The sequence below is a fragment of the Aquarana catesbeiana genome, linkage group LG05 (genome assembly GCF_042186555.1).
Source record: "Aquarana catesbeiana isolate 2022-GZ linkage group LG05, ASM4218655v1, whole genome shotgun sequence".
Taxonomy (NCBI): domain Eukaryota; kingdom Metazoa; phylum Chordata; class Amphibia; order Anura; family Ranidae; genus Aquarana; species Aquarana catesbeiana.
Genome location: NC_133328.1, coordinates 539,663,962 through 539,680,286, shown reverse-complemented (window position 1 = coordinate 539,680,286; position 16,325 = coordinate 539,663,962). Strand labels below are relative to the sequence as shown.

General features: G+C 41.7%; 1 protein-coding gene across 6 annotated transcripts in view; it reads left to right on the top strand.

Annotated features, from left to right (window-relative positions):
- STAU2 (staufen double-stranded RNA binding protein 2) overlaps nucleotides 1-16,325 on the top strand; it is a 491,304-nt gene that overhangs the window by 211,305 nt on the left and 263,674 nt on the right. For all 6 annotated transcript variants that reach the window (XM_073631810.1, XM_073631809.1, XM_073631807.1 and 3 more), the window contains one exon: nucleotides 14,731-14,890. In XM_073631810.1, coding sequence (XP_073487911.1) covers nucleotides 14,731-14,890 — 160 coding nt within the window. The remainder of the gene's footprint in view (nucleotides 1-14,730; nucleotides 14,891-16,325) is intronic.

The following is a 16,325-nucleotide window of genomic DNA, read 5'->3' as shown; positions in this document are numbered from 1 at the left end:
GATAGCCTTATGCTGTCAGTAACAAAGCCACTCAAATTTGGAGTCCAAGATACATTTATGTATAGCACCCGATACAGAGAGAATCCACCTGCTTCTCTTACGCATTTAAGTCCAACAGGAGCTTTGTCATAGTCCCTCTGCACCATGGACTCTTTGAAGTTGAGCAGCTCCTTTATTGTTGCCATGCTTTTGATGTTAAGGGATAATGGACTGTCTTGGAGCCAGCACCCCTTGGTCAGATGAGTGATAAACGGGAACCTTGTAGCAGAGTAGTTGGGAATTACTGTGGCTAGCACTGACTGACATCGCAGAGGGAGGGCTCTGAGTGATGACATGCTTGCAAAAACCCTTTTTTTCTAGCATGATGACATAACAACTGACGTAATATCCTTGTAGAGGAATCTGCAGTCAGCCCTAAGTCTAAAACGTGGACATGGTCATCAGTTTTTATACAAATAGAAAATGTAAGTGGTCACGCCCTCATTGGATTACCAATATGTATTTTTTGCACTTATCCCTCCTACTTTATAATTTGAGATCCATACTGTATTTTGGTTAATTGATCAACTTGTTCATCACTGTTTGCCAGTTCATTGTATTTAATGTCGCCTTCTTACAAGGTGATTTTATGCACTCAGGTTTATGTTGTACATCTATTGTCTGTGTACTGAGAGCCATGTCTACTGTTGTATTGACCCAAGAAAATGTAAATTGCATTTAAAATGTTTGCGTATGTCGTTATGATTAGAGGTGCCCCGAATGGAAATTTTGGTGCCAAAACCGAGAATACAGGATGCACTTGGCCGAAAACCGAAACCAAAAATGACAGCTTAAAAAAAAAAAAAAAAAAAAAAAAAATATATATATATATATATATATATATATATATATATATATATATATATACACATTTTCTTATATATATTTATATTATATTTGATTTTTTTATTAATATCATAAGTGATGAGTTTGTCGGCCATTATCATCACCTTTAGCGAAAGAAAAGCTCAAGAAAAATGCATCCCTTTAAATTCTATGTATGTCTTCACACTGGTCCATTGCACTTCCTTTGTGGTGTTAAAAATCTTCCTTGCTGCATTTTTGGTCAGTTAAAAAAAAAAAATACCAAAAACGCATCTACCCATTGAAAATGCAGCAAGATCGCATCAACAATGTACCTGTGTTTACGTTTTTGATGTAGTTTTTGAGTCACATGACCTTAAAAGAAACCATAAGCACGATAAAATTCAAATTCACGTCAGAATCATGGTAAAATCGCGTGGGTTTTCTGCGCCATTATCAGCACCTTTTTCCTCTGTTGGCAAACTGCCGAAAACACAATTTTCGGCCGATATGTTTCATTGCATCACTAGTTATGATTTTTTACAAATTGCCTACAGTCCCAGAGGGTGCCGTGGATACAGCTCAGTCATAGGAATGGGTGTGCATAGTAGGAAGAGGTGCCAGCCGGGATGTTTTCTTTGCAAATGCTCTGCTGCTTTAGGTAGGACACACAAAGAATATCACTGGAACAGGAAGGAAGGTACATATTTTACCAGTTGGACTGCACTTGGGGGTTGGAGGTTACCTTCAGGACAACTTTTCTAAAGGTGAAGTTGTCCTTTAAAGCATTTAGTTTTCTTCTACCCAAATCTAGTTGATCCATTTATCTTCCCTATCCAGTATACATCCACCAACACAGACCTCTGGTCTGCAGGTGACACTGTGGACAATTTTGGTCTAGGCTGCATTTCATTTGTCTTGTGAACAGGTGGTTCTGTAGTACATGAAGTCATGCTTTTTCCATAGGGTATGATGGGGGAAACTACCTCTTTGCAAGCGACAGACTAGAATTTTGTAATCCAGATTATTACATTGCATTGAAGGGGGGAGGGGGGGGGCGGAGTAGGCAAATCAGACCGATTTACCGTTTTGATTACTATCTATAACCCTAACTCAGACTGGAGTAATGTGTGTATCAGTGTTAGTTTAGTCGACTAAAACATTTTAGTCGACTAAATAAATACTATTTCAGTCGACTAAATTGAGACTAAAACTAAAATGCCATTTTATTCAAAAGACTATGACTAAAACTAAATTGCAATTACTGAAATGTACTGGAGATTTAGCCGACTAAAACAATTGCAGAAGACTAAAATGGGACTAAAATTAAAATGCCATTTTAGTACTAAGACTAAAGTGAACACTGGTGTGTATGATTGTATTAAAGTGGAACTTTACTGCATCTGAGCACCACAAAGCAAAAACTGCAATTTATTTCATTTTTAAAATTCAAAGCAAACTTATTCATCCATGTCTCCATGCTTTTTGTTGGGAAATCACTTTGAAAAACACCCCCTAGCATTTCTGGCCGTGGTTGTCTTTAGTAACGGCAAATGTTTCACGTGGCATTTACTTCCTAGAATCCTTCTGCCCTTAGCTCAGGCATGCAAGCAGAAGGGTGTGCTTTGCTGAGAAAACCCTCCTGAAAACTCCTGGGATGTATGAAATAATTTGCCTTGGCCTGGAACCCAGAAAGTAACTTAAAGTGGTGTTCCAACGGAAAAAAAAAAATAAAAAAAAGCATGAATGTTCCTACTTTTACTCACCTCTAAATAGCTGTTGCTAGGGGGTCCCTCGTAGTCTGCCTCCTTCAGTGCCTGGGCTGGTGACATCACTTCCCCTCTGAGCAGGAAGGGCTCACCTCTGCCCCCTCCCTATTGTCAATAATCTGGGTCACATTACAGGTGAGTGAGCGGCCAATCACGGCGCGCGGCGCCGCTGGCGCATGCCCAGTAGGTGCCCGGCTGCGAAGCCACAGCCGATGCCCATAGTTGCAATGCCAGCGCCGCCGAACGGAGGGGGAGACGAGCGGAGCCTCTATCCCCCGCATCGCTGGACCCTGGGACAGGTAAGTGTCCGATTATTAAAAGTCAGCAGCTGAAGTATTTGTAGCTGCTGACTTTTAATTTTGCTTTTAAAATGGGAACTCCTCTTTAAGAAATCCCCAAAAAATAGTAAATACTTTCCTATCTATTTACTAATGCTAGCAGCACAAGGATTAAAAATTGTGTTGTTTGAGAGAGTGAAGTTCTACTTTACATTTCTTAAGTTAAATCGCACATCTTTTACTAGTGGTGGTGTGACAGTTGTGCTATTAGATAGGTTTCGTTTTCCATTCTATGGTAAATCGCTCTGTGGTATGGAAGTCTTTTTCAAGTTGTATAATAAAAAATATAACAAGGGTTTGCCTGGATCAACCAAAATTCATTAATAAATATGATCAGCTGTGATGGCATGTGAGTATATATCATTCATCCAAATGAACACCATTGGATGCAGTTCTGATGGCCCTAAGAGCATACAGAAAAACCAAGAGAATAGAGTGGTCACAGAGAGGGTCAAAACAGAACCCTTGGATAAATACAAACAGGCTTTATTAGTACAAAAAAACAAACAACAAATTAAATCAAAAAAGGAGAGCAAGGATAGATGATTGGCACAGACCAATTAAAACTAAGACAACGTTGTCAAAGGGTTAAAAGCATAGGGAGCCACGGCTACACAACCCACACATATACACCAGATATTCACCACTTCCATACACTATAAACTGTAAGTGAACTGATTGGTTGCTTGTGGATTGCGGATGGGAACCTGTACTTGATGGGCAGAGTGTTTCTATAGAGAGGGTCCCAAAGGTAAAGTTCAGCAAACACGGACCAAATGTGTGGTATACTGGATATGCGGGTGGAGGATCTGGGTGCACTGATCCTGTATGACAAAATGGCAGTATAGCGGGGTGATACCATGGTAGAGGCACAGACGCTAATCATAGGTTAGTGATCAGATAAAACAGCACATGAACCAAGCAGCATGGCTAGAAAGTTCATAATCAGCCAATATGTAAAGCAGAGGCAGCAGATATATACTCAAGCAGATATCAACAGGGGGATTGCTATGTTGAATTGGGACATATCAATTCAGGTACTAGGTGGGATATCAGTACTCTCACCAAGGTACAAAGTCCGTCGTCCACTGATAGCATTACATTACCCCTCAGATGCTGTGGCCATGGATGCCGTTCCACATTGGCCAGCAGATGTCAGCCGGAGAAGGTGATCCTTCACTGTGTAGTTGCTGCCTCCGCATGGTTCCACGTGTGTCCAAGAAGGAAAACAGCCATCAGGTATTTGTTCCGTGCTGACAGCCAGATCAGATCAGTGAGCGTGCAGTTCCCTGTGACGTGATGACGTCACGCTGCTGACGTGTTTCACCAGCCAATGGACGCTGGTTTCTTCAGAGATCCTCCACCCGCATATCCAGTATACCACACATTTGGTCCGTGTTTGCTGAACTTTACTTTTGAGACCCTCTCTATAGAAACATTCTGCCCATCAAGTACGGGTTCCCATGCGCAATCCACAAGCAACCAATCAGTTCACTTACAGTTTATAGTGTATGGAAGTGGTGAATATCTGGTGTATATGTGTGGGTTGTGTAGCCGTGGCTCCCTATGCTTTTAACTCTTTGACAATGTTGTCTTAGTTTTAATTGGTCTGTGCCAATCATCTATCCTTGCTCTCCATTTAATTTGTTGTTGGCTTTTTTTGTACTAATAAAGCCTGTTTGTATTTATCCAAGTGTTCTGTTTTGACCCTCCTAAGAGAACTCTATTCTCTTGGTTTTTCAAGTTGTATAATAGGCTTGCCTGTGCCCAGGATGTGAACAGTCTGTACCTACTGATACGGATTGCCAGTGCAGACATTCACAGTCATTCATGGACCATGATCCTGTGATATCTGCTATAGAATGTGACCACATTTGTCGGTGTATGGCAGGTTTTAGGACATAAAATGTGTCAGTTTTTTTGTACATGTAGTTCTAAACTAGTGGTGAGAATTACTTGGTAGTCAGGAATCTTAAGAATGTTTAGATAAAAATGCAGAGAAAACATATGCTTTGCTCACAGTAAAACATCCCCATATGTTCTTTGAAAACTAATTTATAGGATGTTAATTTGGTGAAGTTGGAGTAGAAACGTCCTGGACTGATAAGTTGTCCAGAGCATCTTCCACAGTGTTAATTTACTGCTGAGCCATAAGCCAGGCACATTTCTGAAGACAGCCTTCCTCTTATCTTCTGCAGTGATGGGTATTCATTGTGTATAAGAAGCACACCTGTTTGGCAGACAGTCTTCATCACCCCTGACATTGAGGGGGAAAATGGTGAGGAGGGTTAGATCATTGAACAAATGCTATGTGCTACATGCAGTCACTCATAAATCAGTTCCTCAACTGTAGGCTACTCCCTGCATTAGGTCTCAAAATATCAAGTCCTGAGCTACTAGTCATGCCTTAAGAATTACCCACCACCAGTTGCCCCACCCAACCCCTGCCCCGCCCCTAAACATGCCCTCGTACATTATCTCATGAAATTACACTGTTAAATGTTTTATGCAGTATCGGGTTAGAAAAATAAATATTAACACCATCAACTTTAACAATATTAACATAAAGTATATCAGTGCTGCCTCATTAGAGGAATCGAGAGGAGTGCCAGGCGGGTGACACTGAGGATCTTCTACTGTGTCACAGCTTGGATGAAATTCCAGCCGCTGTCAAAGTCCTGCCTCCTGGACCGGCTCCTGTGATAGACAGCACACTGCTTCAATTTCCCGGCATTGAACCAGTGTGCTGTCTATCATAAGAGCCGCTGCAAAAAAAAGTTTTAAAAACGGACGTTTTTTCGGGAGCAGTGATTTTAATAATGCTTAAAGCGGAGTTCCACCCAAAAGTGGAACTTCCGCTCATTTATCTCCTCTCCCCCTCTGGTGCCACAATTGGCACCTTTCAGGGGGGACAGGATACCTGTCTTTGACAGATATCCTATTGCCACGTCCGGGCTACGGCCCGTGACATCACCGCGGGGCTCCCTCCTCCTCTCCCTGTCGCCAGGCCAGTAGAAGAAAGGAAGGGAGCCACGCGTATGCACAGTAGGGTTCCCGGCGTGAAGCCGTAAGGCTACACTGCCGGGTACCCTTACCTGCAATGGCAGTGGCCGCACCCGACAGCTGATGTAAACATAGGCTGCGGTGCCCACATCGCTGGACTCCAGGACAGATAAGTGTCCTATTGTTAAAAGCCAGCAGCTGCAGTATGTGAGGCTGCTGGCTTTTAATTTTTTTTTGGGCGGGCCACCGCTTTAAAGTGAAACAATAAAAATGAAATATTCCTTTAAATATCGTGCCTGGGGGGGTGTCTATAGTATGCCTGTAAAGTGGCGCAGTTTTCCCGTGTTTAGAACAATACCACAGCAAAATGACATTTCTAAAGGAAAAAATAAAGCAAAATAAAGTCATTTAAAACTGATCGTGGCTGTAATGAATTGTCGGGTCTCAGCAATATAGCTAAAACTCATTGAAAAAAAACTTCATCGTCCCCCCCCCCCCTCAGTCCATTACCAGGCCCTTTGGGTCTGGTATGAATATGAAGGGGAACCCCTAACCAAAATTTTAACATAAAATTGCGTGTGGGTCCCCCCAAAAATCCATACCAGACCCTTATCTGAGCACGCAACCTGGCAGGCCGCAGGAAAAGAGGGGGGATGAGAGAGCGCTCCCCCCTGAACCGTACTAGGCCACATGCCCTCAACATGGGGAGGGTGCTTTGGAGTTGCCCCCCAAAGCACCTTGTCCCCATGTTGATAGGGACAAGGGCCTCATCCCCACAACTCTTGCCCGGTGGTTGTGGGGGTCTGCAGGCGGGGGGGCTTATCGGAATCTGGAAGCCCCCTTTAACAAGGGGACCCCCAGATCCTGCCCCCCCCCATGGTAATTGGTAAGGCAGGTACATTGTACCCCCACCAATTCACAAAAAAGTGTCAAAAATAGTTAAAAAGACAGGAGACACTTTGGGATAAGTCCTTTATTAAAAAAAAAAAATGTCCAGCGATGTCCATTCATCTTCTATCACGCTGCCCGACAAACCAAAAAAAATAAAACCTGCAACAGCTCCGCTTCATGGGAAGCTCCCGCTGAGTGACACTTCTTCTCAGTGACAGCTGTTATATAGCTGAGGGTGGGGCCACCCGGTGACGTATACGGGTGACCCCCCCCCCCCCCGACGCCTCATGACGTCAGAGGAAGCTGTGGTGCAGATTTTCAATTGTTGCGCCATTGCACTCTCGTCCATTATATCAGTGGTCCTCAACCCTGTGCTCAGGGCCCACTAACAGGCCAGGTTTTATGTATTACTTTGGGGAGATGCATACTAGAATACTGCAATCACTGAGCAGAAACCTGTGATGTATTTCAGTTATCTTGCAAACCTGGCCTGTTAGTGGGCCCTAAAGGACAGGGTTGATGACCACTGCATTATATGATATGTATTTTTAACTTTTTTCTTTTCTTTTGTTCTACTGCCTTATGAATTGTTATCAATAAAAAAATATATCTTTATACTCTAACTCTTGTCCAAAAGTGCCTTTAAAGTCCGACCTTGGGGCAGTTTTCTGCCCTTTTTTCTTTCTTAGTGTGTGATTGCTTTCTGTAGGCTACTTAAAAGTTTTACGGTTCAAGGGGTACTCTAGCTGGTCGAAATAATAATTATAAATCTCTGCAAATTATGAATGTAATTTAAAACTTACACCAGTACATGTATCTGGGCTACAATGTGGAGTTACTGTTCAGCTCTGTAGTCCATCAATCTAAAGATAAGGCTGTAGGTTTTTTTAGCTAGCTCCTGCACCATTGCCTCTGGTGTCCTTTTTGCTGGATTTTTTTACACATTAATGACCAGTGGTCCCCCTTGGAAAGGCAAACAGAAAATAAGCCACAGTGTGTACATTTCATGGCTTGGTGTTGGTCCAGGAATATATTATGGTAATTAAAACCCTGAGGCAGAAACTAATTTTAAATTTACAGTAATTGGTTTCTTAGATATGTTTTCATTTTAATATTACAATACAGCATTTATATAGCGCCAACAGTTTACGGCAGCGCGTTACAACATAAGGGCAGACATTACAATTTAATACATCAAGGGCCCTGCTTGTTTAGCGCTTACAATCTTAGAGGTAGGGTATTCTTGTAAGAAATGCAAATGTTTTGCTGGTAATAAAATTAAATGTAGGTTTTGGATAGATTAAGGAAGTGTTTGAACCACTATCTAGTTTTTAGGGTTGTCCCGATACCTCTTTTTTAGGACCGAGTACAAGTACCGATACTTTTTTTCAAGTACTCGCCGATACCGATTACCGATACTTTTTTTTAATGTCACGTGACAGTGTTTTTTTGTTTTGTTTTTTTTTTTAGGGGAGGGGGGAGTGAACGGGGTGTGTGTGTGTGTGTGTGTGTGTGTTTTTTTTTTTCATTTACATTTATTATTTTTTACAATTTAATTTTTTTTTATTCTTTATTGCACTATGTGTGTGTTTTTTTTTTAATCAGCCCTGTTGGGGGGCTTTGGTGAGATATCAGGGGTCTTAACAGACCTCTGATATCTCCCCCTTGAGACAGAGAAAGAGACCGAGGATAGAGATTCCCCAGTCCCTTTCTCTGCAGCGTCAGCTGCACTGACAATGAATGGAGAGAAGACAGCGGCTCCTCTCCATTCATAAACTGACACATTGTAATCACAGGAGATTACAATGTTTCAGTTATGTGAATAGACAGAGTCAGCTGACTCTGTCCATTCACACAGCGGAGAGACAGCAGAACGGAGGGGACAGAGGAAGAGAGAGGGGGACAGCGGAAAGCCGGAACGGATGGGGACAGCGGAGGGGGACAGAGCAACGGAGGGGGACAGAGCAAAGAAGGAGGACAGCGGAGGGGGTCAGAGGAACGGAGGGGGACAGAGGAATGGAGGGGGACAAAGCAATGGAGCAGGACAGCGGAGGGGGTCAGAGGAACGGAGGGGGACAGAGCAACGGAGCAGGACAGCGGAGGGGGACAAAGCAACGGAGCAGGACAGCGGAGGGGGACAGAGGAACGGAGGGGGACTAAGGGGGATGAGGTGACAGTCAACGGTGATCGTGTGTGGGGGAGTTACAAGCACCGATCACCGTTGTATGTCACTAAAGCAGCTGAAAGCCGCGGGGGGAGAAGCTTGTAACTCCCCCACGCGCCGATCACCGCTGACAGTCCAGGTATCGGGGGAAGCATCTGGAGCATTTGCCCGAGTACAAGTACTTGGGCAAATGCTTGGTATCGGTGCCGATACCGATACTAGTATCGGTATCGGGACAACCCTACTAGTTTTATTTCTTTGTGTCACCACTGGGGAGATCCGCCCTCGCTGTTCTGGGGAGCATTGTAGCCAGAACTGAACAGCAGAAGAGTCATGGTTGCCCATCCACTTGATGCTTTGAATGGTCTGTCACTAACATTCTAGTTTGTAGGTGGTACTGTTATGCCCTGTACACACGATAGGATTTTCCGATGGAAAATGTGTGATAGGACCTTGTTGTCGGAAATTCCGACCGTGTGTAGGCTCCATCACACATTTTCCATAGGAATTTCTGACACACAAAGTTTGAGCGCTTGCTATAAAATTTTCCGACAACAAAATCCGTTGTCGGAAATTCTGATCGTGTGTACACAAATCCGCCGCACAAAGTGCCACGCATGCTCAGAATAAATAAGGAGGCGAAAGCTATTGGCTACTGCCCCGTTTATAGTCCCGACGTACGTGTTTTACGTCACCGCGTTCAGAACGATCGGATTTTCCGACAACTTTGTGTGACCGTGTGTATGCAAGACAAGTTTGAGCCAACATCCGTCGGAAAAAATCCATGGATTTTGTTGTCGGAATGTCGGATCAATGTCCAACCGTGTGTACAGGGCATAAGAGCTGTGCTTTTTAATCTGCAATAAATCAGAAAAAAAATATTTCTTAACCTCCCTGGCGGTATTCCCGAGTATGGCTCGGGGTTAAAATTCAGTACCATTAGCGGTAACCCCGAGCCACACTCGGGATCGCATTGCAGGATCCTGGGGCGGCTTTACTTACCTTGTCCCCGGGATCCTGCGATGTCACCCGCAGTGTCCGAGGGCTCCGTCCTCCTCCGAAGCCTCTCCGTGCCAGGCTCCGTTCCCTGCGAGCGGCGCGACGCACGGGGGCGGAGCCTGGCGGCAAATTAAAAAAAAAGTAAAAATCATAACACATACAGTACTGTAATCTTACAGATTACAGTACTGTATGAAATGATTTCACATCCCTTTTGTCCCCAGTGCTTTGGCCCATGCCCTGCATGCAGTTTTACATGATATACACTGTTCTTTCTGCCTGGAAACTGGAGATTGTCCATAGCAACCAAAAAGTGTCCCTTTACGTCAAAAGTGGCTTTAGACCAGCTAGAAAACAGCGATAGTAAATTAGAACACTTGCAGAATTGAGCGATAGTGAATTGTGGGGAAATTTATTTTATTACTATTTTTTTTTTATTATTTATTTTTATTTATTATATTATAATTTATGTTTTTGTGTTTCAAACTTTATCATACCCGGGATATCTACTAGACTCTGGTTTGGACAGATTTAAGTGTGTTATTGTTAAGATTTACAGACCTACAATATAAAACGCCAAATTTCCATGCAAAATAATTGTACCGCTTTCAGCACCTAAAATTCGAAATAATCATACCGCCAGGGAGGTTAAATGCAGTTATTGTAAATACTTTGGTTTGACTTGGTATCAGCCTCTTGCAATCCCCTGGGCCTGGGAGCCAATCAGGTTTGCAGCCTGCAGATGTCCTAAGAAGGAATATGCTAATAGAAGGGGTTAGCAGAGAAGGACCTCATCATTCTACTGCTGCTGCTCTCTTGTGTCCAGTCCAAAGGCTAGGGGTGGAGAAAAGACACCCCTGTATTTCTTAAAGTGGGACTTTAAAGAAAAAATTTTAAAAAAAAAATTGTGGACAGGCAGGATTTTTAATGCAGAAGAGACCTACAAAGACTCTTCTGCATTACCATTCCCTTACCTGCCTGTCCACACTGTACACTAAGCTACACCCATGCAGCTCAGTTTAGAATTTTGGCATGCACCGGAGTGATGTCATCTTGGGCTGGCAATTAAAATGGCCAGGGATCGATACCTAGAAGCCAACAGACGGAAGATGCCAGTGGCTGGAGGAGAGTTCCGGGGGAATCAGCACTGGAGAACAGGTGAGTATAGTTCCGCTTTACCAGTGGCATGAGCCACATGGCTGTATTGTGTGAGGAGGCTCTATATATCTCTGGAATGGACAGAGATACAGATTATTTGACAAGCCAAATGGCTCTCTTATATGTATTTTATCTGTGTATGTAGCTGTTCGCCTGAAGTTCAACTAAATTACTTATTTATTGTTATGATTTTTATTTTATTTCAGGAATGCCTTTTTTTAATCTCACATTGTACATTAAACTTGCTATGTTATGTTTTTAAATAAATACTGTTAAAGGCCCACCCTATATATCACAATGCCCCCCAAATTGAGCATTGATCTAAAGTTGGGAAGGCAGTAACTGATAATAGGCCTAGATGCTCCTTTCTAAGCCTTGTAACATGTTTCATGTTCAGTTTACTTTATTAAAATTCATGTATTTACTTACACTGGTAATAAAATCCATTGCTTAAAATGCTACCTTGCAGTGTTGATGGATTTAGTGTCTGACAATTATGTCTTCCTGCCTGTAGTCCACAGGAGACATAGATGACCATTAATTCATTCATTGTCTGCTCTGTTTGGGTTCTGTTGAATGCCTCTGATTTTGGTTTGATTTATTTTATGGCCAGAGAGTTTCAGATTCTTCTATAATGCTAGCAGATGTGGGAGGGAGGGAAATGGTTTTCTTAATGTCAGTAAGACAAGACCACATGTGTAGACTAATCCTGCGTAATGAAATGTAGAATTGATTGCTCCTTCACTAGTAAACACCAGGATAAGATGGCAAGAAAAATGTTTTGAAAAAAAAAAAAATACATCTATTTCTTAAAGTGACACCATACTCTGGCTAAGAAAAAAAACATTCTGTTAAAGCATATATTTCTAATTAAAAAAAAAAGTTCCTTCTCTTGCTCTGTCTCCTCCAAATTATTTTTTTCTTGCTGCTGTAATCAGTCTTCCTGTTAGAGGGTGGCTTCGTTTGTTCTCTGTGGTCCCAGTGTATGTAGGATCCTGTGTTAGCCACCCTCTTGATCGTACGATCCCAAGATTGACTTTGGGATTTGTAGTGTGCATAGAATAGTGCACATGACTGTAACTAACTTACACTGTTTGTTCCAAACTGTGCCGAGTGCCCCCAGGGCAAGCAACTTGCAATGGAGGCACTCAAGCAGTCTCGCCTCTGAGCCGCTGCTCTGCATGTCCATTCACAAACAGAGCTGCAGCTCGGCCCTATCCCCTCTCTCTCCTCATTGTCTCACTGGCTGTGATTGACAGCAGTGGGAGCCAATAAGGAGGGGGGTGAGAGACCCCAGAGCCAAAGCTCTCATGTGCATTACTGGTTTGAGATGAGGTTCAGATAAGTATTGAGGGGGGGCTGCTGCACAGAGAAACTTTTTTTATCTTCATGCATATAATGCATGAAGGTAAAAAAACTTAAACCTTTAGAGCCACTTTAAGTAGTGGATGTGTATGGATTATTTTTGGAGAATGTTGTTTAGTTTCACGTTAGGTCTACTGAGTAGGATTAATCTCCCAAACTGTTTTAAACAGCCCATGATATGTTAAGTATACAGTACATGCAAAAAGACTAAAAGTAGTAAGAGTACTATGAAAATACATTGTTTATGTACCTGGAAAATGTTGTGAAGCTCATTCTAGCCAGTGGAAGCCAGAATTGTCTGATATCCGTACTGTATATGTATCGGGTATAAGAGCAGTTTGAATATAAGATTATCACATAGGGCTTGATTTACTAAAGGCAAATAGGCTGTTCACTTTGCAAGGGAATTTACCCTAAGCTCTTGTTCACATTGGGGTGATTCGATCCATGCCCTATGGAGGGCTGTGTCTTAGCGACACAGGAATGCTTGGGTGTTGTGTGCATCCCCATGCCGGCAGTCCCATAGTTGTCTATTGGGAATCAGCGGCTGCAGAGACAGTCGGTGCTCCAAATATGACATCCATATGGGGGTGCACTGCTCTGAATGCACCCATATGGATGTCACATTGAGAGCTTCAGCTGTGTCTGTGCAGCCGCTGTGTCCCAATAAACATGAATTGGACTACCTGTGTGGGGCTGCATGTAAAGCCTGAGCGGGTAAACACGGCCCTGCGCAGGACACGGTTCAAATCGTCCATGTGAACAAGGCCTTAGCTCAGGGAATCAGGTGAAGCTGGTTATTTCCATCATTTAATAAAGTGCATTATAATACTGTTTTTTTCCCCTTGTACATAATTGGGTGTTCTTTGCAAAGTGAATTTTTACCATATTCACTAAACTAAGGGAAAAATTCCCATGCAATATGATTAGCCTATTTGCCTTTAGTAAATCAACCTCATTATATTTTGGTTTTCAGCAATCACCCTTCCCTACTAGTCATTGTCAGTGGAGAATAGTTACATGCATTACATTGGAATGTTTGGGCGAAATCTGCGCTTGCTCCAGGCCAAGACCTACTGGTGGGTGCATTCTCCACTTATGCTGCATGACATATCTACTCTCACAATCTGAATGGATCATTGTTCCTGCAGAGATTGTAAAAGATGACATTTTTTGAGATGCACCTGTACTAAAAAAAAATTCAATTTTTCTGGCCATAATGGTTCACTGCTTTCCCGAGAAGTCTGCTCAGACCTTCTATACAGTTTGTTTACTATGTCTTTCTTTAATGCAATAGTCTATGTCTGTAAATTATCTCTTTATACATGTTGTTAGTTCATGTTATGGAAGTGATCTACAGACACTTAAAATGATACATGTAACCATGGTATATTCAGTAGCAGTGTGGATTTGATTTAAATCATGATAGTTAAATCATAATTTTTTAAGAGCAACTGTCAATTCTGTCCCGCAGCAGATTCTCCTCTGACGCGCTGGTGACTCACCGACAGTCCCATTCACTTTAATGGGGCGGCTGGTGATGCGGCAGTGACACAACAAGGTGAGGGATGTGGCAGCAGCAGGTGAGTGGATGCCGCTAACAGGCGCTGCCATGATGGATCTGAAATGACAGGTGCTCTGTAAAAGTAAGGACTCATTCTTGCTGGTAGTTAGGAAACCTTCATTTTGTTTGCAAATATTAAAGAATCTATTTAGAATATTAAGCTGTCAGGTTAGTAAAACAGCGATATCAGAACCAATTCAATCATACAGTTTGTATTGTACATAGATTTGCAAAACAATGGGATAAAGGAATATTCCTGAACTTACTGTGACATTGTGTGACTGCATCAATGCAGTGCATGTTATCTCAGCTTGCAGTGCTTGGATTCATTGAATGAGTTTACCAAAAATGTAAATATTGCAGAATATAAAGCCTCATGCTACATAACTAAGCTCCATTTCATGCTGAATAAACTAAAGTATTAATGTATCTTTAATAGAAAACTACCTTTAGATAGATTTTTACTCCAAAAGCATTTTATTAAAATAAATTTGATAAAAATAAAAAAAAATCAATTTAAATAAAAAAAATCAGATTTGAATAAAAAAATTGCTGTTTTTTTTTTTTTTTTAAGTCATTGATTTATATCCACCCTGTTCAGTAGTCTCTTAATCAAATGTTTCCTTTTATCCACAGATATCTTTGCCCAATGCTAAAGACATTCTATGTACAGTTGACAGTCGGCAACAGTGAATTCTATGGAGAGGGAAAAACCCGTCAGGCAGCAAGACACAATGCAGCATTAAAAGCCCTGCATGCACTGAGGAATGAGCCCATACCCGAGAGATCAACCGTGGTAACTTCCTGAGATCTTACAATACAGCAACCTTAATAAGCTTGTTTTTTGGACCTTTGTTTTTATGCTGTCTGTTTTTTGGTTTTACGTTCTGTTTCCTATATTAATAAAAAGCCATATGCTTTGTACAACACCAGTAAAAACATAGCATGTATGTACACTGTACATTAACACAGTGATGATAACAACGTTTTAACACTTAATAGTGTGGATGAAGCCAGGCAGAACCTTTGCAACATTAGATCTGAAATATTTTACAGCTTATGTTCAGCCATAGTGACAGGATTCCACAGTAGGTGAGATTTTTATATCCTCTATATGGATATTGAGGAACTGGTTCAGGACTCGAGGCACATCTTATTAAGGCAGCCCTGTGTCTCTTTATATGAATAACAAAAAAAAATAAGGACGATGGAGTAGTTATAGTAAAAGTATTTTGTTAGTATAGCCTTAATAACACTTTTTTTTTAACCCCTAAAAATATTGACACTACATAATATGCATCAAATCTGCTATTATAATATCATCAACTACATTTAATATTGCCAAAAAATGATTTTATTAAATCATTTTTATCCTGTTCCTTCTTCAGATTTCTTTGGGGTTGTAGCTGAGGATGAATGAGTAGCAATGACATTGCAGAACTGTACACATTTCAAGGTATTAATGTTTGTGTGCAGTAGAAACAAAGGATTTCCCAGCACACTTACCAGCCAGCCTGCAAACCAACCAAATTAGACCTGTCTAACAGTTTACGTTATAAATAGAGGGTTTTGTTTGCACACATTTTCAAATATATGCTTACGCCATAGTACCCATACCAAGGGACCTCTGTATATACAGTGGTCCTAACTCTAAATTTCTAGAGCCTCAATAGTAGGAGCACATATAAGAATGGATAGGTTAAGGGCCCTGTTTGTGTACTGTGCCTGCTGTCTTTTGGATCAAGGCCATCTAGTGTTGGCCCAGTGCCAAACAGTATTTTCCAGGTGAACTTGACTAATCCTGAACAATGGGCAGCATCACATGTGCAGCATAATGACGACTGCAGATTATACAGAGGTTAAAGAATTCCAGGTATGGACCGCCTTACCTCTCTACCTTGTCCAATCAGAGAACACTTTGCATTCATTCAGATAATGACAATATAGCTATGTAAAATATACCATATTTGGAATTCTTCTTTAAGGTGGCAGCTTCCTTGGCTGTGAAGAATAGAAGGATTTAGCTCCACTTTAAGAGAAGTAAAAAAAAAAATTGCATTTAGATAGGGATGTTTTTTTGGTCCAGTGATCAGCTGGAAAGGAGCTTTAATATACAGTATCTCATAAAAGTGAGTACACCCCTCACATTGTTGTAAATATTTTATTATATCTTTTTATGTGACAACAGCTTGTATAACAGTGTAAATTTGCTGTCCCCTCAAAATAACTCA